Below are 25,713 nucleotides of genomic sequence, written 5' to 3'. Positions count from 1 at the left end.
AACCCATTTACAAGCTATTGGTTTTACATCTTTTGGCTTTGGAACTAAATTCCATGTCTGATTTTCTGTTAGTGCATTAATTTCTTCTTCCATTGCTTTCTGCCACTCTTGACTTTGTGCTGCTTCTTCATAAGTGGAAGGCTCAATAGGTATTGATTCATCCACATGAGCAGCATTGGTATACCTCGGATTAGGTTGTCTCGGCCTTGTTGATCTCCGTAGTTCTTGTACATGCTCCTCGACATCCATTTGGCTTGGACGAACCTCCTTTGATACAGATTGATGCACACCAGATTTCCATGGACTCGTTTCCTTAGAGTACGACTCTTCTCCTTCTTTAGTTGGATCTACTATTTGCTCTTTACGTTCTTCTATTTCTTCTAGAACTTCTTCTAATCCATGAGATTCTGGAAGCTCTATCTTTTGAGGTGACCACCATGAAGAAGCTTCATCAAATACCACATTTCTTGAAGTATGGCACTTTCCAGTATTTGGATCACAACATCTCCATCCTTTTCTTGATTCATCATAACCGACAAAAATGCATCGAATTGCCTTCTTATCAAATTTGCTTCGTAGATGATCTGGCACGAAGACATAGCATACACATCCAAAAACCTTGAGATGGTTGACTGTTGGCTTGATCTTCCATAATTTTTCATAAGGTGAAATATACCCCAACTTTGTTTGTGGGAGTCTGTTAATCACGTACGACGCCGTCCTCATACATTCGGCCCAAAATCTACCTGGTATATTCTTACCATGAAGCATACTTCGACAAGTTTCGGCAAGGTGGCGATTCTTGCGTTCCGCCACTCCATTCTGCTGTGGAGTATTGGGGCAAGTTAATTGCCTTCTGATCTTGTGCTTCTCAAGATAGATATTGAACTCGGTTGATAAATATTCTCCTCCATTATCTGTGCGTAAGCATCGAATCTTAGTATTGAGCTCACTTTCTACCTTGTTCTTGAACTCTTTAAACTTCTGAAAAGTCTCCGACTTTTCCTTCATAAAGTAAACCAATACATACCTTGAGAAGTCATCAATGAATGTCACCATATACTTCATACCTCCAAGTGATGTTTGTTTCACTGGGCCGAAGACATCTGAGTGTATGAGCTCTAGTGGTGTCTTGGACTGATGCACTGACTCCTTGAATGGTAATTGGTGAGCTTTGCCAAATTGACATCCAGCACATATTGTATCTGTTCGGATATCAATTTGAGGAAGCCCATTTACTATGCGTTTCACCATCATGTCCTTTAACTTATTGTATCCCACATGTCCAAGACGTTCATGCCACAGATCAGCCATCTCATTCTTTCGAGTCTTATCCACATATGCTGTTTCAGCAGATAGTACATAGACCGACTCTATTCTTCTTCCTTGCATAATTGGATTGCCAATCACCTTCACTCTCTTGAATACGGACACATCTTCTGGTCCAAAGAGCACATAATTCCCTTCTGCTGTCAATTGTGGTACTGACAGTAAATTCTTCTTTAGGCCAGGGACAAGATACACCTTCTCGAGTTGAAGCTTATAAGATCCACCTTCACTTGGAATTATTGTCTTTCCAATGTGAGAAATAGACAACCTTGAATTGTCGGCTGTCAACACGACTCTCTTTCCTTTGTAATCCTCCATTTCTTGCAGCTTCGTCTCATCGTTGGTCATATGATTTGAGCACCCAGAATCGATGATCCAATCATCTTTGTAGTTTATTTTTGACTTTAAAGTTGTTGTAAGAGCTTGATCATCTATGTCAGCTTCAACAGAGAGTCCAGCTTCTGCATCCCATGTTTCCTCATTAATGGTTGCTTCGAATGTGACCTCTTTCTTCTCATCTCTTGCGGCGGACACATTTCCTTCGAAAGTTCGCCTTCTGGGGAATCTACAATCTCGAGCAAAATGACCCTTCTTGCCACAATTGAAGCATTCACCATTCTTTCTCTTATCATTTTCCCCATATTGTTGGCGATGATCTCTTCTTCCTTGTTGAGCTCCCCCTGAAGCGTTGCCTTTTGATTTTGGGTGACCCTTCCACCCATATGTCTTACTTTCTTTCATCGCCTCTTGTCTTCGAGATGTTGCTTTCTTCTTATTGGTGAAAAGTGCATCTTCTCCGTCTTTTATGGTTACTTCATTCATCTGCTTGGCTAATGCCTCTTGATTAGCCAATAGATTCTCCAGCTCTATTAATGATGGTTGAGTAGGCCATCCTCTCACAGCGGCTATAAATCCATTATACTCGGATCTTAAGCAGTGGATGATAATTCTCTTCATCCTTGCATCACTCACTTTCTCTTCAAGAGCAAGCTGAGATAGCTCACGGCAAATAGATTTCACCTTGGTGAAATACTGGGAAATAGACAAACTTCCTTGTGAGATACCCGCGAGCTCATTTTCAAGAGCTGGAGGCGTGCTTCATTCTTCTTTGAAAATAACTTGTCAAAAGTTTCTCAAGCTGCCTTCGGTGTTTTCTCGTCACGGATGTGCTCCAATAGATCCTCCCCGATTGTAGTCTTCAGTATAAATAAAGCCTTCCCAGCCTTGATGTTCCATTTTCTCAAGGCTTCAGCATTTTCCTTTGGTGGAGGCGTTGTGTCACTGCCAGCAACTATTTCCCATAAATCATGTCCTTGTAGGTAGGATTCTATACAAGTCCGCCAATAACCATAGTTGTGGTTATTGAGACTCTTGATACCACTGCTCGTACTTGCAAGATCTGCCATTATGACGTCCAACGTCCAATAAGCTTGGTCCCTGACCGATGAGCTTTCACAGTTCCTAACTGTGCTCCGACAGAATCTCCCTTAGAGCCTTGGTGAAAACAAGTCGATGTAAACGTCTAACGTTTACCGATTTCCTCCAATAGAAATGGTCCCGAACGACCCGCTCTGATACCAATTGTTGGAAGCTTCGACGAGCCCAACACACCCACTATAGAGGACCTAGGTTATACTCACTCACTAGACCAACACTTTGACGTTGGTTAGCCTTTAATTTTATGAATTCTTAGTGCACAATAGTACTTAGGCGACAGTGTCGACCATATATCATTTTGGCGGTATAACCGACCATGTATCACTTAGGCGGCAGAGCCGACCATATAATAAAAATAACACAAGTGCACTAAGAACTCAAACATGAACTAAGGCTTAACCGGAAAACTTAACAAAGAACACTTTTATTAATACAAAGAAACAATTACAATATTATGGACTCAACTCACACTCTTATTTCTTCACAACTTCTACTTCTAACTCTTCTTCACTTCTTACTTCTTCTCTACTTCACACTTCACTTACTCACACCTTACACACAAATGAAATCAACACCCATATTTATACTACTCCATGGAACATTCTAGAAACTAGATATTTTCATGGATAAATATCTAGATATTTTCTACACATACAAATATCTAGATTTTTCCTATCAAATATTTCTAGATTTTTCCTACCATATTCTAAATTCTATATATTTTCTTATACATATTAATATCTAGATGTTTTACATATATACATCTACTAATACCAAATTTGCATTGTATTTTAACAATAAATGTTACTCCCTTTTTGTATGTTATATGGTCAAATCTAATCCATTTCATAATCTAATACTTGTATTCTAACGGGAAGATGCTTGTTAAGAAGGACAGGCTCGAGTCATTTCATCATATAATAGTTGTAATCTACATTATATCTTTTGCTATGTCAACTCATGATTTTGACTATCACGGTGCTTTTTGTAACGGTACATCCTTATTGTATTCTAATGTTACTTCAATGCACTCAATTCTCAACTTATCACGTTTCTGAATAATTACTCGCCCTATCGCTTCCGCCAAAGGAATATATTTAGTGATAGAGAGTAATCTTCGGATTTTTTTTATTTCGGAATAGTTATGATAGGAAGTAATCTTATGATTCGTTATTTTGTAATTTGACCATCATTTTACTTCAATGGCGGGTGGTATTATTCGGATTCGCTATTTCATAATCAATTGACAAAATTACGCGGTTAGTCTCTTACATTTGTTTCATATTTCACATTTGCCATTAATATTTTTTTTTTACTTGGTCACCCACATAGGCGGATCCAATGCATTAAGAGGGGGGCGCCCGCCCCCGGTGGATTTCGAAATTTTAGTGGAAATTTTTTCGGTTTTTCGATTTTGCCCCCGGTGGAAAAAAAATTTTGGCCCCAAACCCTTCATATTTTGCCCCAAAACCTCCATATTTTGCCCCAAAATCTTCGTATTTTGCCCAAAGACTTTTCAATTTTGCTAAAAAAAAAAACTCTATATTTTGCCCCAAAACCTCTAATATTTTGCAAAAAAAATTCCCTACGTTTTAAAAAAAAAATCGCCCCGGTGAAAAATTTTCCTGGATCCACCACTAGTCACCCAAGTATCATAAACTACACGGTTGATCTCTCTTACTAACACCCGTTAGAAAAATCCTGTTAAATCTTAACACATGATGGTAGTTTTGTCCAATCATTTTTCTTTTTCACTTTCACTCCATTCTTCAATTCCTCCCCAAACCCTAGTTTAATTCCATACAAAATCAGAAACATAAACAAAACTTAAAACAAAATCAATCAGATGGAATATTAACAAAACAACAATTTTAATATGCTTAACAAAACATAATCAAATAAAGTTATAATCTGCGATGCTTAAACCAGCGTGACTATATCTAAATATATATCTAATTTAATAAAATCAACATAAAATCAAATTTATTTTAATAAGTTTTTAGGTATGTATATATGTGTATAGCCCTTGACGCGAGGGAACGCCAAAAAGGCTGACCTCTGCTAACTACGACATATTAAAGAATTGGATTCTTCTAATTACAGTCCTTGATGCCGTCATTAAGAAATTGAGACACGCAAAACTCACTTGTACATTAAAAATAAATGTCCACTTTCTGCAGATAACTACATGCGACTAGCTTAATGTACAACTACTATATGAATCAAATTAACTCTTAATCATTAGAAAAATCGCAAAGAAGTTTGGGAAAATGGTTTTTTAAATCTATGCAATACCATCTCAACACATCTACATCTACATCTACATCTACATCTACATCTACACTCTACATCTACATCTACATCTACATCTACACTATATATTAAAGCAAAGTGGTAATTAAGTAAGATTGTCAAGAAAATTCTTTCAAGAGATAATCTCATCCATTAGATAAAAAATTTTAATCAAGATCTAATGGTTATAATTTGCCTTAAGTAAGAATTGTCTCTCTCTTATTAAGATAGAGATAAAAATACAAATCTGCCCCTACTTTTTAGGAACTATCGCACATAACAAAACCGTAAGCCTGGCTTGTTTTGTTCATTCTTTCAGAACGTCAACATCACAGCGGTTGAAGAGAAAAACCTACTAGCTTTCTCTCCCATTCTAATTTCTACGTATTTATTTTTGTATAAATCTCATACAATCGATGATAAAATTCGCGAGTCTGTACCAAATTTACTTTCTACAACAACAAAATCGTATGAGAAAGAGGTGTTTCAATTTGGATGGTGTTAGGAATCTCATCAGTGTCGCTTGACGATGAAATCGATTGATGGCGAAATCTTAGAATCTCTTGCCGTCAATTAATTAGGTATGTTCCACGCTAAATATATTGTTTGATCCACAATCGTTGATTACTAAAGTCAGCCTCTCCTACTTATGTTCTGTTTATTGCATGTAATCCTAATTTGAAAGGATTGTCAATCGTCAGTTAAGTCGGGAATTCGATTACTGGTTACCAAGTGTATCACCAGAACTTATTTACTAATATTTTTCAGCAATAATTCCTTTTTTTGTCTATAACAGGTGACCTCTCATGAATGTATGAACTATCCGGGTAATTAAGTTAATGTGTGAACCGTAGGGAGGAAAAAAGTTCATTTAAGTTCACTATAAACTACTATCGAGTTCATTGTTATTATTATAAAATAAAGTAAAGAGATTTTAGATTTATGTTATACCCTGCATATTATTATTATTAGGATAGGAGGTTTATGCTTAGGTTTTATATAATCATTATATTATAATCATTATAATATAAATTAAATTTAATATTATAATATAATTACAGAACATGTCTTTTTTATTATGTAGGTTATTAATAATTAATGAAACAAACTAAATCGCCATAAACAGGATATATGATTATTTTTATGAGAGGTTGTGTATATCACTTACTCATTAGTTTTTTTCTTCTTATGATTGCAGTTATCCCGCCTCACACATTGGAAGAGATCGAGAGGAAATTCATATTCTGAGCATGTATCAACATTCTGAAGGAAATACAGGGCGAGTATTAGAACATCTGAACGAGTTTTATTCAGTATATCTGGCGAATGAACCCCAACTTATGAATTTTATTTAACTCTCTGTTCAAAACAATATTTCTCTACAAAAAATGATGAATATGGATAGGCAATAAATAATTACTTTTTACATGAAAGTCATGGTGAAGTTCCACAAATATTAGGGTTCAGTATCTACAAAACAGTTTACTGCAACTCTGCCCCCGGTTATTGAAGTAAGTAATAAGTTTGGTTCACAGCATTTGTCTTGTTTCAAATAAATGACAATTTTTTGTTTGTTTGTATTGTAGATACATTTTTATTATTTTTGCTTCCAGGTGGATTTGAAACCGCACTCAATTTCAGTGGATGAGGATCCTGATGAAACGACAAGGAAAGCCAATGTATGTTTATCCAATTCTTTTAAACTTTGGAAGGAAAATGACCTAAATTGACCCGTTTGTAAATCAGTTATAAGTTGGTGCTGCCTGCTCTTTTGAAACTTACGTATTTGCCTTGTGATAAAATTTTAGGATGACTTTAAAGCACAAAGTGAATCGAGAGTTCCTTCATAGATACACAATTGCTGACAAGGATGCAGATTTTGAGAGTGTTTTACAAAATGGCATTCGATAGATACCTTCAGGTGGTGCAATTATCGTTAAGTCTAGCAAAAGCAAGGTAGAAAAACACCCTGAAGAATCCAAAAGGAAATATGAGAGAAACAAGGATGGAAGTTCTTTCAAATTGTCAAAGAAGAAGGAAAGAACATCTTAATGTAACTTGCATGTAGATGTTGTTAAGACCATGTACATTTTCTTTTTTATATAAAGGCAATACACATGTACCTTTCTAATCTCTATTTTTCTGACATCCATAATTCATTGTCTATAAATTTGACCGTTTACCCTCCTACATATAATAACGTATTTTATTTTATTTTATTTTATTTTATTAATGATAACACACCCCCATCGAAAGTTAACTTTATGCCCATGTTTTGTTCATAGGATACATAGAGGAGTTCTTAAATGCACCCATTGGATCAATATCTCTGTTTCGATTCACCATTGTTATTGATCAATTGTTTAACTTCACTTTCTCTGACCACTATAATTGTTACATACTTGTAGACTTGATTTTGATGGTAAAAGGTAAATTTGGGTTAAATGCTTAGTTGTGTGTCTATCCGCTGATTTTGTCATATTTGCTAAATCGGTTAGTTAGTAGTACTATTAGAGGGATCCATTTCAGCAGATAGACTACCCATACATATATGACAAAATTTGCCACAACCGTGTTTTCAACTAAAAATTGGCATTGAAGTTACAAACAAAATAACAATTATGTGCACATGTTTATCATCAAGTACTTTGAGTGTTTTTTTTAATATTACATCGATAATTGAAATTTACTGACCTAAACTCGCGAATTCGCGGGTATTTGTGACGACCCGGAATTTTTTGACCAAAATTTAAACTTAATCTTTACATGATAACATTATTCCGACATGATAAGTAATAAATTTTGACAAGTTTTAAAACTTCTGAAATGAGTTTCATACAAACAATTGACCAACCATTTGTTCGACGATTCACGGACGTCATGACTTGTATTAAACATATACTTATGTATATATATGGATATATGGATTATATCTAACTTGAATATATGATAGTTAAGTACCTCATTAAGTATATTAACAAAGTATTATATATATATTTTCATACTACTAATTTAAAGAGTTTTTGAACAATATATATGTTACTATTTAAACCACGTAATTAACTTATGTTAAAATGTATTTACATACAATGTATTACGAGTGTAAATACATCCTAAAAAAAGTATTGAATACACTTTATAATATACAAATACATATAAAGGATAGCTATACTCATATTTCCATTCAATTTCCTCAAGAATTCTACTCGTATTCATACGGCATTTTTACCCATATTATACACAGCTTTTAGAAGTATTTACTATTAGTATATACCAATAGAAATCTGCAATTATTTGTGTAATATGTCATCCATGACCTAATTAATTTAATATGTCATTCATGACTTAATACATTTTAACTTATCTTAGATATTTTCACTAAAAACTAAATTTTCAAGCCTATAAATAAGCACCATTTCTAACTCATTTTTACACATTCATTTTCCAAATTTTACTTCCAATTTTCACACACACTTGCAAGAACTCTCTCAAGTTTTGTTCTACTACTTCTTTCCAGTAACTTTACATTCTAAACTTGAGGAAAAAACTCTACTTCAACTCTTGTTCAATTCATATGTTTATAGCTATCTATATAAGAGTTTATAAACTAGAACATAGTTTAGTTGATTCTAAACTTGTTTGAAGAACTAATCTAATCTTTCTAACTTAACTCTAATAACACTTATTTATATGTATTATGATTTTATATTAAGTTAATATAAGAACTTATAACTTGTACGTATGAAGAACACCTTGAAACTTAACATATATCGTTTAATCTCCATTCGATAAAAAGCGGGCTGTTTTGGGTTGGGAATTAAAAACCTATCTTAGACTTTGAGTTCGAGGCTAAGACTTTGGAAATATGTTAATATATGTAAATAAGACTTCCAGTATTTTTTTTCATGATTTTAAACAAAGTGAAAGTATTTTATCAAAAATCATATATTGGGTGGGTGCCGGGATTCTTCCAAATCTGTCCACCGGCACAAAAAGAGAGTAAAACTCTGAATATTAATACATGGGCTGAACTTTTCGAATTGTTTTTGAAAAATTAACTTCTTAAGGAATCCATAGCAATTTGATTCACTTTAAACGGACTTGTAATGAATATTTGGCGAGCAAAACAAAATCTGCTAAAATTAACGTTGTATGGACGAAATTTATATTGTAAAAACTATATTAACCATATCCTTGCTAACTTTTCCTATATCCTATATATATTTGGACATGTTATCATTAGTATAACAAAATATTATAATCTTAGTTAATTCCGAGATAGTATATATATATATATATATATATATATATATATATATATATATATATATATATATATAATAATAATCTTGGTACATTCCATGACAATAAGTATACAATACGTTTTGATAAATTTTAAGACAATAAGTATACAATATGTTTTGATAAATTCTAAGACAATACGTATACAATACGTCTCTGGGTTGATGCAAAGACAATATGTATGCAATACGTCTTGGGGTAATTCTAAGATTATATATATACCGATTATTGGACTGTTGGACATTTCGTACTATTTTGGACTACTAATAAAGGACTACTAACATAAAAATGTTAAAAATTAATATATGAGTATTCTATGAACTTGTTTTATTTTATTCACATGTTGTATTATTATCTGAATCATTATTATTGTTATAGGTTCGTGAATCCAAGGACGACGACCATATTTTTAATAAGCTGAAAACTTATTATTAATATACTTACTACCGTGAGTATATAATCTCATTTTTAAACTTTAAAAATATTTTGGGATGAGAATACATGCATTTTATATTTTACGCCATGGACACAAGTACTTAAAATATATTCTACGTTGAGTTGTACCACCTTGCATATCTTCCCTAATAGCTTGGTAACTAATATTTACATGTTGTAAGAACATGTAAGCGCGAATCTTATTGATAGATCTATCGGGTTTGACAACCCCAACCGGGCTAGTCGCTCTAGTATCGTAAACGGTTGCATAGTACTTCGTTTTTACTACACTTGGTACAGTGTAGGGAGATTTCATAATAAAGGGAATATGCCACATTAATTGTTAAGTATGGTTACCGAAGCGCTCAACAACTTATAGAATACTTTTATACACTTGCGAGTGTACGGATATTTATGGAAACTGGAATCTTGTGGTCTATACTTATATTGATGCTAGCTTTAAACCTATATATCTCACCAACCTTTGTGTTGACTGTTTAAGCATGTTTATTCTCAGGTCCTTAAGAAAGTCTTCCGCCGTTGCATTATCTGAGCAAGCTGTGCATGAAGTCTCATGCTTTTGTCTAAATGAAGTGTTGCATTCAATAAAACCTTTGTCATGTATTATATTCGACTGTTATGTCACGTGTGTAGTATTTGGAAACCGATGTATTTTGGGGATTATTTCTTAAATAATCGCCCACTTGTTTAAAACATGCATTATGTATAATAATAGTGTGCTTTTTAAGAAAAAAATGCAATATTTTCTAAAACGTATCATATAGAGGTTAAATACCTCGCTATGGGACCAATGAATAACGTACTGCGTTTATAGTAATATGGACGGGTTGTTTCAGTTGGTATCATAGCGGTGGTCTTAGCGAACCAGGTCTTGCATTAGTGTGTCTAACGAATAGTTATTAAGATACATTAGTGAGTCTGGACTTCGACCTTAACTGCATGTTAAAAGTTTTGCTTATCATTTCTAGTCAAAAATCATCTGCTTATCACCCTTAGAAAATTACCTGCTTATCATTCTTAGTCTAGACACATCTTACTGCATTGATTGCATGAATAGTGTATAGACGAAATTCATATCTTAGCGTATCTGTTACTGTAAACTTTGCCTAACATATTCCGTAAATTCCTCCGTAATCTATGAAATCTTTTGCTTTATATATATAGATATTCTATGTAATTAGAATACCATCCGATAGCCGGAAATTATTTCATATCAAAAAATCCTTTATTCAATCGTACGAAATGGAACTCTCCACTAGTTCAAGTCCCTCAAATTCCGATATGGAGTTTCACTCGAGCTCCGAAAGCAGTGTGACCGGAATGGATCAACCAATTAGCCATCATCTATTTTGGATGAATTGGGATGAGTTCGTAGTCTACTTAATCATTGGAGACAAGAAGAACATGATCCCTTCCTTCCACCACATTGCCCTCTTTGTGAAGAACCTGAAGCACTTACCGGCGAACCTGTTTGAGACACCATTTTCTCTCTCATTTCTAGAGTGTCTCATCACGATTACATATTATCTCACATTCTAGATCTTATTCACCCACTCGTCCAAACCACCAATCATCCTGGAGTAATAGAAGAAGTCGGCGAGCTTCGCGCTCGGGTAATGGCTTTGGAGAATATGGTACAAAGGTTACAAATACCAGCAGCGGCACCGGAAACAACAGTACCATCACCACCACCAACAACAACATCCGCATCCCACACCTCAACATCCCAATCTGTACCTCGAGCATCAACATCACACGCACCCTAGATACCAAGGAGTACCAACAACAATAACCGATGAAGTATTAATTTATAACTTCATTGGAGAAACATTATGTGGCAATTATGTAATCTCTAATGTTAGATATTATTCATTTCTAATTCCATCCTAAGATCAAATGAACTTAACTCATCAAATCTGTATTACATCTGAAGAAAATAAACATATATTTTCATAAAGATTGTAATAAAATTCTCTGGTACAAAACATTACTTGTGAATTTTTTTAACGGGTAGGTAATACCCGAGAGATACATAAAAATTCACAATCAATATGTTATATCCTTAGATTCTGATTCAGCTAATCATCAACTATACTCACTACTTTCACAACAATATACATTCTTTCATAGAAATCAAAACAACCATTTTTATCAAAATTTGATTACATATTCTAATTTTGACAAATCAAAATCCAAGTCAAGATTTAACAGAAGACATCACTCTTAGATTCCTACATCTTTCAAAGCTATACTTTAACTTCAAAATTATGCTAGAACATCATATATATATTAACGATTACAATCTGTGTTCAAACCCTTCGAAATTCCTGAAGACACTTCAAATAATGAACAATCGAGATGATGATCCAACCACATGTTGCCCACAGTTATGTATCTGAAAAACTCTCAAAACCAAAGTCATAGTTTAACACGTATCCGTGTCAGACCCTTTGACATTTATTAGCTAAAATAACTTTTCAATCTCTTTTCAGAATAGACAGTTTTGTCACTGCTCCAGCAAATCAACTTCAATTGTTCATTCGAATAAGCCTTATTATAACGATTACCCCTTCATCATTGTTACCAGGGAACCTTTTCATATCTCGCCACATTAGCAGTAAACTTATCAACAACTTCATTGATCTTTAAGCCTCTCCGAAAAATCACGATACTTATTCATTGAAACTTTATCAAGTACTCATCTACAACTTGTAACAATGATTGTCATACCAACTACTGGGGATTAGCAATTAGTATTTTGAATTTTGTAGCAATTTTACGCCAACAGTTATATATATACATATAACGTCTACCTCAAAGACTTACAGACTTCGAATGTGAAGTTTCTGAAAAACACCCTAAACTGCGAACCAGTTCTCCAAATTTTGGAAAAATGCTGATGAAGCAGCAAAAACTGTAAACGATCTTAATAGTCAAAAGTTTGATGATAAAGAATAGTGTGTTGGCAAAGCTCAGAAAAAGAAAAGGTTTGGAACTGGAAAACGAATTGAGCAAACTATGAAGGAGACTGTGGATAAATTACAAAGACAAAATCTACCTTCAAAGAATCCAAATGATTCAGTGTCTCTGAAATCCTTAGCAATTACCTTGCTCTTTACTCTAAAACCCTTGCGGACGATATTCTTTATCATCCTCTTATCTTAAATATTCTAAGATATCATCATATCTTTCATTATAAATATCCTCCATATTTCTGAAGATATTTTCATAACTATTCTTAACTGAAATCTTTTATCTCTCCGCGATATCAGTATTACATCAGAAAGGAAATTGTTTTAGTTTCTAAATTCTGAAACCTTCGAGTGTAAAATATGAATGTTTTTGAAGTAGTGTTGAGAACTGAAGCATGAGTTAGTATAATATAATGACACTTGATCAACATGATTATATTACAGTAAGTCATGCTGAGTTTCTAAATGGAACGTGATGATTCACAGACCATAACGTCATCATGTGCCATGTTACACGACTCTTGTATTCTACCTACCCTCTAAACATATCAAGAAAATATTTTTCTTGATGATTCGGTCTTTTCCGAGGTATTCTGGTAATTTGACAAATCAAGATCGTGCCATTACAATTTCCTTCTTAGAACATTAACGATGTTCATTCCAAAAATTCATGTCTACGAATTCTGGACCATTATTCGCTTGACTTAAAGTCGGGAAGAGAAAACAAAAGGATGAAGCTCCAAAATAGAAATGGGAGTATAAATCGCAGCAAATAGGAGAGAGCATTAACTGTGGATGTCAGTGATTATAGAAAGACAGAAGCAGGGATTCCGAAAATAAAGCCCAACAACAACTCAGAAATTACAAACCGTGTATATCGATGCATATAGCAATATAAAGATATAGGAGAACTAAAAACACTATAAAACCAAGAGTATAGTAGAAGTAAATAGATTCTTCCGGTGGCAGATGAAAAAGAAGAATGACAGATATGAAAGTTAGGAGTATATCAAGAATCAGAACTTGATGGAGCATATTGACAAATGCTTTAAAGTATGAATTGAGGGAGGAAGAATAGAAGTTATGAGTTGTAAAAATAAGGAAATGAAGAGGGTGGATTTAGTGAAATATCCGACAGGGCAATCAAAACAGATTATCGCATTTAACCAAAGAGGATCCTAATTTCCTTAATTTTCGAAGAATCAAATCTTATTTAGATTTCGAAGATTTTCTTCTAAAATTCCTTGAATTCTAAAAATCAACCGTGGCTACGTCACCGGATAAGACGAACATGTATTTACTCATTTTCACTCTTTTGCGATAGCTTCACTCGTACTCTTCACAAAATCAAATTGATTTATCTATATTACCCAATGATGATAAAACTCTAATTTTCAGCTCTTATGCATCATGAAAACATACTTATTTTCAGCCATGACGATCCCAATCAAATTTCGGGACGAAATTTCTTCAACGGGTAGGTACTGTGACGACCCGGAAATTTTCGACCAAAATTTAAACTTAATCTTTACATGATAACATTATTCCGACATGATAAGTAATAAATTTTGACAAGTTTTAAAACTTCTGAAATGAGTTTCATACAAACAATTGACCAACCATTTGTTCGACGATTCACGAACGTCATGACTTGTATTAAACATATACTTATGTATATATATGGATATATGGATTATATCTAACTTGAATATATGATAGTTAAGTATCTCATTAAGTATATTAACAAAGTATTGTATATATATTTTCATACTACTAATTTAAAGAGTTTTTGAACAATATATATGTTACTATTTAAATGACGTAATTAACTTATGTTAAAATGTATTTACATACAATGTATTATGAGTGTAAATACATCCTAAAAAAAGTATTGAATACACTTTATAATATACAAATACATATAAAGAATAGCTATACTCATATTTCCGTTCAATTTCCTCAAGAATTCTACTCGTATTCATACGGCATTTTTACCCATATTATACACAGCTTCTAGAAGTATTTACTATTAGTATATACCAATAGAAATCTGCAATTATTTGTGTAATATGTCATCCATGACCTAATTAATTTAATATGTCATCCATGACTTAATACATTTTAACTTATCTTAGATATTTTCACTAAAAACCAAATTTTCAAGCCTATAAATAAGCACCATTTCTAGCTCATTTTTACACATTCATTTTCTAAATTTTACTTCCAATTTTCACACACACTTGCAAGAACTCTCTCAAGTTTTGTTCTACTACTTATTTTCAGTAACTTTACATTCTAAACTTGAGGTAAAAACTCTACTTCAACTCTTGTTCAATTCATATGTTTATAGCTATCTATATAAGAGTTTATAAACTAGAACATAATTTAGTTGATTCTAAACTTGTTTGAAGAACTAATCTAATCTTTCTAAATTAACTCTAATAACATATTTATATGTATTATGATGTTATATTAAGTTAATATAAGAACTTAAACCTTGTACATATGATGAACACCTTGAAACTTAACATATATCGTTTAATCTCAATTCGGTAAAAAGCGGGCTGTTTTGGGTTGGGAATTAAAAACCTATCTTAGACTTTGAGTTCGAGGCTAAGACTTTGGAAATATGTTAATATATGTAAATAAGACTTTCAGTATTTTTTTCATGATTTTAGACAAAGTGGAAGTATTTTATCAAAAATCATATATTGGGTGAGTGCCGGGATTCTTTCAAATCTGTCCACCGGCACAAAAAGAGAGTAAAACTCTGAATATTAATACATGGGCTGAACTTTTCGATTTTTTTTTGAAAAATTAACTTCTTAAGGAATCCATAGCAATTTGATTCACTTTAAACGGAATTGTAATCAATATTTGGCGAGCAAAACAAAATCTGCTAAAATTAACGTTGTATGGACAAAATTTATATTGTAAAAACTATATTAACCATATCCTTGCTAACTTTTCCTATATCCTATATATATTTGGACATGTTATCATTAGTATAACAAAATATTATAATCTTAGTTAATTCCGAGATTGTGTATATATATAATAATCTTGGTACATTCCATGACAATAAGTATACAATACGTTTTGATAAATCCGAAGACAATAAGTATACAATACGTTTTGATAAATTCTAAGACAATATGTATACAATACGTCTCTGGGTTGATGCAAAGACAATACGTATTCAATACGTCATGGGGTAATTCTAAAATTATATATATATATACCGATTATTGGACTATTGGACATTTCGGACTATTTTGGACTACTAACAAAGGACTACTAACATAAAAATGTTAAAAATTAATATATGAGTATTCTATGAACTTGTTTTATTTTATTCACATGTTGTATTATTATCTGAATCATTATTATTGTTATAGGTTCGTGAATCCAAGGACGACGACCATATTTTTAATAAGCTGAAAATTTATTATTAATATACTTTTACTACCGTGAGTATATAGTCCCATTTTTAAACTCTAAAAATATTTTGGGATGAGAATACATGCATTTTATGTTTTACGCTATGGACACAAGTACTTAAAATATATTCTACGTTGAGTTGTACCACCTTGCATATCTTACCTAATAGCTTGGTAACTAATATTTACATGTTGTAAGAACATGTAAGCGCGAATCCTATTGATAGATCTATCGAGTTTGACAACCTCAACCGAGCTAGTCGCTCTAGTATCGTAAACGGTTTCATAGTACTTCGTTTTTACTACACTTGGTACAGTGTAGGGAGATTTCATAATAAAGGAAATATGCCACATTAATTGTTAAGTATGGTTACTGAAGCGCTCAACAACTTATAGAATACTTTTATACACTTGCGAGTGTACGGATATTTATGGAAACTGGAATCTTGTGGTCTATACTTATATTGATGCTAGCTTTAAACCTATATATCTCACCAACCTTTGTGTTGACTGTTTAAGCATGTTTATTCCCAGGTCCTTAAGAAAGTCTTCCGCTGTTGCATTATCTGAGCAAGCTGTGCATGGAGTCTCATGCTATTGTCTAAATAAAGTGTTGCATTCAATAAAACCTTTGTAATGTATTATATTCGACTGTTATGTCACGTGTGTAGTATTTGGAAACCGATGTATTTTGGGGATTATTTCTTAAATAATTGCTCACTTGTTTAAAACATGCATTATGTATAATAATGGTGTGCTTTTTAAGAAACAAATGCAATATTTTCTAAAATGTATCATATAGAGGTCAAATATCTCGCTATGGGAACAATGAATAACATACTGCATTTATAGTAATATGGACGGGTCGTTTCAGTATTAAACTAGTTTGTGGGTTTAATCGAGAACCGAAGACACCTGAAAACGTACCGTTGGAAATTGATAACCATCGGCGAATGTAATTTTTAGTTGAATTTTCAGAGAGGACTACATCGATTTTCAGTAGGTTGATTGTCAATTTTCAGGGTAAAATACCTTTGCTGCCGTCGTTAGCCGCCTCTGATGTCGCAGCCAACCGTCGCTGTTGTCGCCATAAACTGAGTGGGTGCGCTTTTCTGCCGTCAACCATCGTTGTTGTCGACAAACCTTAAAATCAATTGGATAATGGAATTTGTTGAATTTCATATGAGGTTTGTAGCAATGGTTTACATATGATGAACGAATTATGTGTTGATGTATTAAGTTTGACTTTCAATCCTTGTGATTAAGATTGTTGCAAGTTGCAGGTGAGATGGTGAGTTTTGACTTGAAAGGATGAAGATCATTAAAGTTGGATGACTAAAATAGGCTGATTAATTGAGAATGAGAAAAAGACGAAATTACCCTCATGGTTTATGCACATGTTAACACTTAACGGAGTTTTTTTAACGGTCATTATTGGGAGGAACCAACCGCGTAACCAATGAAAACTCAGCGATCAACCACGCCGAGAAAAAAGATAATTGGAAAAATGTGAAGTATGGAACAATCATTATGGACCGATTGCGTAATTTTATCTTTTACAAACATAAATGATTTCCATTAACTATGTAAATCAAGATACAAACAATCAATCGAATGGTGGTATATACATGATTATACATCAATCAATCCAAAGTAAATAGTAATTACAACGTTCAAATTCCACACAATAAACTTTTCAAGAAATATTCTAAGCAATAACATCTATCTTTCATCTCCATACCAATAGTCTTTCATTTTGGGTCCAGTTGGTCCATCCTCTTCATAAATTTCACTTGGTAGAATCACCAACAATTCCTCAACCAACGATTCAATGATCCCAGTTGAAGAAGCCTCTAACTTCTCAAGCTCGACTCCAATTTCGTACGTTACTTGTGGACCCCATTTTCGAGCATAGTTTAACCACGGTGGTTCAATAACAGAACTAATATATTCAGCCGACACGATTGAGTATTTAGATCCTACGTCCAAAAACATGTTACTTTTTGCAGTATCGTTTCTTAATCCAACCACATCTGTCCCCTGGAGCACAACTCCAGGGGCAGAATACGTTGCATGTCCATGCAACGATGAATACCCTATGAAATTATTAGTTCCATTTTGGAACTCAAGGGACGGGGTATCAACCCACGTCCCTCCACTATGTTCCGAAAAATAAACACGATACAACACACTATTAAAATTGCTAATTCTTAGAGTCACATGCTCCCAATCACCTACATGTTCTCCAATCCTCCCTAGAGGAACATCAATGAGCCCAATTTTGGCAGTTGCAGGTCCATTAAATGGATAAAACACCCATATAACTATATCAGTAAATGTTGCTCCTAACATTGGCTTAACATGTATATAAACCTCACTACTTTCTAGGTCTCCTTTCTTGACTCGCTCCTTCTCGGTCTCATCAACTGGGAGGTCAAGCCAGTATGTTTCATCGTCTGAACCACCTTGAGGTAGGTTCGAACCACTTGGTTCAACGCGAATAGGGCTTGACTCGTCTCCAACATGATACAACAAGACCCCATTGCTAAAATACCATGTTGTCGAAGATGGTAGATAAGTTTCATCAGGATGAAAATATATTCTTGGAGAATATTCTTGAATCAAAGCCTCAATTTGAGTCAAATTAGGCATGGTGGATGATAAAGTATCAAAGTTATTGTTTTTCAAACACGATAACAAAGAATAACTTGTATTATTTTCATCTTCAATTATAAACGTACCTACACTCACTCCTAAAGCTTGTGCACCTCTAGTTTTCGGTCTCGAGCTATAAACATTAACACTGTTATCCGCATCGAATAAGAGAGCGTCAGATTCACATTCATCGGTTAAGTCATTACGAACACACATGATTTTATCAGTTGAAGGTTTTTGTGATGAAGAAGTTACGATATAACCAACCGCACTATATCCATCTGTCGGAGTTGGTAACCAAATGTAGCAAGAATCATTAACACTCAAAACTAGAGTGTAATCCACCGGATTCGCTAGGGTTCCACCGGAAACATCTCTTCCGGCGAGAACCCAACCGAATAGTGGAGTGTCATTAGATTGACAATAACAACCAAGCATCGAAAATCCGTCCGGTATACTCCTTGGCTCGAAAAATGTGACACCATTATCATCGGATCCGATTTTTGAAATTGAGACAATGTTGTTGAAAGATGTTATTTGACAAACTTGAAGTCCTCCTAGATCAATGGTTCCAGATGCAAAACCTTCACCTATGTGAAAAGATTGAAATAATCAAGTTTAGCATAAGTGTTAATTCAAACGAATAATTATTAATTAAGAAATGAAGAATAGAAATGAACCTGCTGGCCAAGATGGTAATGGAGAAGGAAACTTAAATTGTTTATCTATTGAGAGGTTTTTCGTTTGTTTTGTGGTGGTGATGCAACAAAGTATATTTCCCATTGTTAGGTAAGCACTTTCATTTACCAAATTGATACTTAATTACGGAGTAGAATATATATATACATATACACATATATAATTTTTGGATATAAAAATGTGTCTATATGTGGGGTAAGGATTCGTGGAATAATCATATTATGGTAACTCATTAATTATTAACTTTGATATTTTGAATTCGAGTCTTATAAGTTAGCTATTTATAATTGTGTGGAGAGGTTTCCTCACTAGTTAAAATAAAACTCCGTATAATAATATGGAAGAGTAAGTTTGTTATGTAGAATTTATTGTAGAATGTTAAGTTAGGGAAAAATTATTTAAAATTAGTACTAATATGTTTTTTTATATTATACTTATTCAACTTTTTATATTTATCTCATGTCAGAAGAATGGAATGTGAATGTTTAATATTAGAGCAGTGGGAGTGGAGGTCAGTCACCCCACGTCGCACGCTTCGTCGCTAGTCTCCCCACTCCCCACTCTCGTCGCCTGGTGCCGTCCCCCTTCGGTCAGTCGCATAGGCGACGTGAAATGCACCCTTCAGCTTTTTTTTATCCAATTTATTTATTCAATTTTATTTTTTAATGAAATTCAGCTTTTTTTATCTAATTTATTTATCCAATTTTATTTTTTTATGAAATGCACCCTTCAGCTTTTTTTTTATCCAATTTTATTTTTTTATGCAATGCACCCTTCGGCTTCTTTCGATTTGTTTTTTATTTTTAGGACTTGTAAGGTTTTTTTATAATTTTTAGGTTCGTAATGTTTTTCTTTTAATTTTTAGGTTCGTAATGTTTTTCTTTTTATTTTTAGGAATTGTGATTTTTTTTTTATGTTAATAAAAGTTATTTTATTTATGTTAATTTTTGTAATTTTATTAATTTTTGTTATATTTAAAATTATTAAAATAATAATAAAAATAAAAACTGACATACCCCAATTGACATATGTTACCACTCTCCACTTTTTCTGACTCAGCAAATCAGGCCTGACATACCAACTGACCTCAGTCACCACTCTCAGTGCTCTTATATACTCCGTATTATATTTATATTTATATATATATAGTATAAGTATGTATGCAGTTGCATGTTTTTCTTTCCTACTAAAAATATTTAATATATATATATATATATACATATACATATATATATATATATATATATATATATATAGTGAAAGGATCCCTAGAGAACTAGAGTATGTAGAGAACCCATAGAATTCATAGATTGAACTTCAATCTATGTGGAGATTGAGCTTCAATCTATGGAAAAAAAAATACAATCTGGAAAAAAAAAAACTGCAAAAAAAACAGCGAATCTGCACAGAAAAAAAAGTGAATATGCAAAAAAAAAACTGCAAAAAAAGGTCAATCTGCACAAAAAAAAAGTCAAATCTGCACAGAAAAAAGTCGATCTGCAAAAAAAAAACGCAGATTGACTCAATCTGCATAAAAAAAACTGAAAAAAAATCGATCTGTAAAAAAAATAATAAAATAAAAAACTGGAAAAAATCGTCAATCTGCACGCAGATTGACTGAATCTGCAAAAAAAAAAAAAAAATCTGAACAGAAAAAAAAATCTGCAAAAAAAAAAGAAAAAGAAAATATGTGAATCTGCACGCAGATTTAGTGAATCTGCACGAGTTCCATGAGTTCTCTACTACCATGAGTTCTCCATGGATCCTCACCCTATATATATATATATATATATATATATATATATATATATATATATATATATATATATATATATATATATATATATATATATATATATATATATATATATATATATATATATATATATTATAAATTATATGATATATTCATATATATTTATTTATATTATGTATTTATATTTTATATATATAAGGATAATTAGGATATACTTCGTAATTGGGAATATACTTGATGGACATTGAGTGTACGTAACTAGGAAATAAAGGAAACATTTGATGTCACGTAATCTTCTTTTTCGTTTTTTCCATTCTGAGATTGGTGAGAATATTGGTTTGAGTTTTAGGTGAGTTATACATATCATTGACACAAGCTTATCCTTGGTTGCAAACTTGCAATATTTAAGAAAATACAAATATATTAGTAACGAGTGCGGAAGAGTCTTCACATTCGCTTCATTTTATTTTAGTTGGAAGTTACATACCGATAATTGAAAAAAAAAAAATAAATAAATAAAATAAAATAAAATAAAAAAGTAAAATAGTATATATTCCAAACAAAAAACCTAGAGGAGCTTACACCCCCTCTAGCCCTAACAATCCTTCGCCGTTAGTTTATGAGTGTTAGGTCCGTAAAATATTTTAAGTTAATTATAAATATAAATATAAATTAACTAGAAAAGACAACATAATATATACTCCGTATTAACTAAATTAGACCACTCTTATCCATGACGGTCTAGGATCACTGACTGCCACATCAGCGCCACATCAGCACCTTCTTCCCATCACTAACCAACCACTAATTGATAACATCCATGACATGCCCATCACATGGTTCCACCTCTATTTTTTTATATTAAACTTTTATTTTTAACTTATATATAACATTTAAAATCCTAAAAATTAAAATTGTATTAATAAAAAAAATTACAAATTCCTAAAAATAAAAAAAAAACATTACAAATTCCTAAAAATAAAACAAAACATCACAAAATAAAAAAAAATAAAAAAAAACATCACAAAGTCTTAAAATAAAATAAAATAAAGAGATTACAAAGTCCTAAAAAATAAAAATAAAAACATTACAAAATCAAACTACTCATCGTTTTCGTCTTCCTCTTCGTCTTGGTTATTAGTTCCCGAAGGTCCTACTTCATCATTGTCATTGACATGCTCGGGAATTGCCGAAGACCCTGCTTGTGGGTTATGTCTAATACGTGCATTTGGTGGTAAACTCGAAATGTGTTCGATAAGGTTGTCTCAGAGGAAATGATGAATGGTAGAATCTCGTAGTTCTTTGTCCATTCGCAAATGCGTATCGAACCTTTCTCTTTTTGATAATGCACGATGAACCGGTTGATAATCCTCCTCTAACCCACAAAAAGCTCGACCATTATCTTCAGTTATCATGTTGTGTAAAATCACGCACGTATACATAATGCACTGTATCTTCTCGATATAGAATTGTCTTGCAGGACTTTTAATGATTGCAAAACGACCTTGAAGAACACCGAAAGCTCGTTCGATATCCTTTCTTGCTGACTCTTGGTACCTTTTGAATTTTTTTGTTTTGGGTTCAACCATACTTTTGAACGATTTCACAAGGGTCGCCCAATCAGGAAAAATTCCGTCCGCTAAATAATACCCTTTTGTAAAATGATTCCCATTCACCGTATAGTTACACGGTGGAGCTCTATCTTCAAGTAACTCTTTAAATAAATCAGATTGATTTAACACATTGATATCATTATTTGAACCAGCTGGTCCAAATTAAGCATGCCAAATCCACAAATCATACGAGGCCACCGCTTCCAACATTATTGTTGGGTGACCATGATCGTCTCGTGTGTATTGACCTTTCCAAGAAACTAGGCAATTTTTCCAAGCCCAATGCATACAATCTAGACTACCGAGCATGCCCGGAAAACCATGTATTTGCTCATGTTTTGTAATTAAACGTTGAACATCATGAGTAATAGGTTTTCTTAAATATTCGGTTGAAAATAAATGTATAACACTTTTGCAATAATTTTCCAAACAACAGTATGATGTTGTTTCACCAATATGCAAATACTCATCAAAAATATCAGGAGCAACACCGTATGCTAATTGTCGTATAGCGGATGTGATTTTTTGATAAATGGTAAATCCGAGTAAACCGGTTGCATCCCTTCTTTGATGAAAATATTTAAAGTATGAAGGAATAGGTTCATGAGAATAACTGAGTATACCTGCGGATATACGGTTAAACAATCGACGGCTCATTCGAAACCTTCTTCGAAATTTATCTTCGGGGAAGGTTGGTGTGCAGGAAAAGTAATCATTCCACAAGACTGTAGCCCTTCCAGCCCGATCTCTATGAAAATATCTTCTTGGATTTCTCGGAATAGGTTGTTGATTTTCTTCCTTTTCTTCGGCATCTAAAAAATCAAGAATTTCGAGTTGTTGTTGTTGCGGATCGTACGCACTTGTTACTTGTGCGAGGTCTTCTAAATCGTAATCGATATTATTCATTGTTTGGATATTGTTGTAGATAGAGTGTAATATTAATATTGAGTGTGTATTTGTTGTGGAGTTGTGGAGTTATTGTGTTGTGGAGTATGTATATATATATAGGAATTTAAGAAATAAAAATAATATTAAATAATTAATATAGCCGTTATTAATTTGAAAATAGCCGTTTCTTTTACCACCTTCCGTGATTCATATTGTCTTTGCAAAGCAATTCTACGGTCGATCAAGGGCTACTCGATGACTATATGCTAGTATCGGCGGCCTTGAAGGGTGTGGCCAAGCACGGACCAACGGCGGCCACCGATACTAGTCTTCTTATAAAGGAGGGCTATGTAATTTAACAATTCATAAGCTATGAGCTTCTTTGAAAGGCTAGTTGTGTGGAACTTATATTTAAGCTCTATTTTATTGTCGATTTTAGTACCATCCAACAAGTATTTTGATTTATTAAGATTTACTTAAATGCTAGAGTTAGCTTGTCATACTTAGTAACGAGTTCAGAGAGCGTGGAGTAGACACTCGTAAGAGTTGGCTAGCTACTGTCGCGAAAATTGTGGGAGTCAAGGGGGTTGCGGCCCCTTGCAGGGTCAAGGGGCAGCGCCCCTTGTGATTTTCCCGCCAAAAATGAAGAGTTGTGTCTCTTCATGATAACTGCCGAAAAACTGATTATAATTTCAATTTTGGTATATTTTTTCCCCCTCCATTCAGTTTTATTCATAACATATACACAGAAACACTGTATACTTGATTTTGATTTCTTCTTGTCTGGAAACAAGATCATTCTTGTCTTATCCCAATTAGGATTTCATGTTAATCCGAGGATTGTGAGGGCGAAATACTTAATTAGAAAAGTGTTTACGATTCAAGAATAACCAATCCAGATTATCAGTTCCATACCCTATTTCTTACATATATTTTTAATAGTTGTGCCTTTTATCAACTATAAAAAAGCGTATGAATTGTAGTTTATTATTAACACCACTCATATTGGTACCCGTCCTCACCATGTCCTTGAGGGCACAAATATTACCAACCCCGCCCTCACATTACCCTCAGTCATTCGCCCTCAAACATTTCTTCACAGAGCACAACCCGCGGCGAGGAAGGATGTTTTATTTGTTTGCACTTTTAGCTTAAACATTTGTAAATTGATATATTTAATTAATTTGGTGAGTCCATGTGATGGTGAGAAAAGATGTCATAGGTATTAGTGAATATGTCTTGGGGACAAAATAGAAAAAATATGTTAATGTGACACTGACTGAAACGACCTCGACTCATATTCGAAAGACGGCAATTTTTTTTTAACACATATGTGGCGCATCTGACCTCCTGCAGCTCGATTTCAACATATTTTTACCCATTTAAAACCGACTCATATTGTATCCGTCACAACCTGTTAAAGATACTATAATACATACAAAGATTTCCAACAAGTTTAGATATTCAAATACAACCATTGAATTAGACGACCCATTACAAGTGACAAGTAACAAACTCAATCCATTTTGACACAATGACACTAAAAGCATGGTTCTTGGGATATATCTGTAACAACCCAACTTTTTCCGTTTACTATCATTACTTGTCCGTTAAGTATTTAACGGTGTTTACTTAGACTTGTCTGTTTAACAGAATTAAATGCATATTTGATCCTATCGGATTACTTAAATTAATATGTTATATTAATTTATGGATTTGTTTCGGATAGCGAATTAACTAGAAACGTTACTATTAACTTAATCGCCTAGAAATCTTTCAGTTTACGGAACTCATAAAAAAGACAAAATAATTATTTTCAATAATTATTGACTTTACGAAAATTATATTTAATTTATTATTTATTTAGTAAATTA

At 33.1% G+C, this 25,713-nt stretch overlaps 1 protein-coding gene across 1 annotated transcript; it reads right to left on the bottom strand.

Moving 5' to 3' along the window:
• Positions 1-17,805: 17,805 nt before the first annotated feature.
• LOC139848224 (hypothetical protein At1g04090-like) lies at positions 17,806-19,693 on the bottom strand. Its single transcript, XM_071837952.1, has 2 exons — positions 19,564-19,693; positions 17,806-19,473 (listed from the first exon to the last, which is right to left on the bottom strand). Exons 1-2 carry the CDS (start codon positions 19,664-19,666, stop codon positions 17,951-17,953), a joined length of 1,626 nt encoding a protein of 541 aa, XP_071694053.1. The 5' UTR covers positions 19,667-19,693; the 3' UTR covers positions 17,806-17,950.
• Between the last annotated feature and the right edge of the window lie 6,020 nt (positions 19,694-25,713).

The sequence above is a fragment of the Rutidosis leptorrhynchoides genome, chromosome 5, assembly GCF_046630445.1.
Source record: "Rutidosis leptorrhynchoides isolate AG116_Rl617_1_P2 chromosome 5, CSIRO_AGI_Rlap_v1, whole genome shotgun sequence".
Taxonomy (NCBI): domain Eukaryota; kingdom Viridiplantae; phylum Streptophyta; class Magnoliopsida; order Asterales; family Asteraceae; genus Rutidosis; species Rutidosis leptorrhynchoides.
The sequence above is the reverse complement of the archived record's forward strand: the minus strand, read 5'-3'. Positions and strand labels throughout refer to the sequence as shown.

What these genes read in the sequence shown, in the direction of transcription:
- LOC139848224 (XM_071837952.1), bottom strand. Translation starts at nt 19,666, where the DNA reads ATGGGAAATATACTTTGTTGCATCACCACCACAAAACAAACGAAAAAC. An exon ending in ATTACCATCTTGGCCAGCAG is followed by an intron (nt 19,474 to 19,563) that starts GTTCATTTCTAT and finishes CTTTTCACATAG; the next exon opens with GTGAAGGTTTTGCATCTGGA.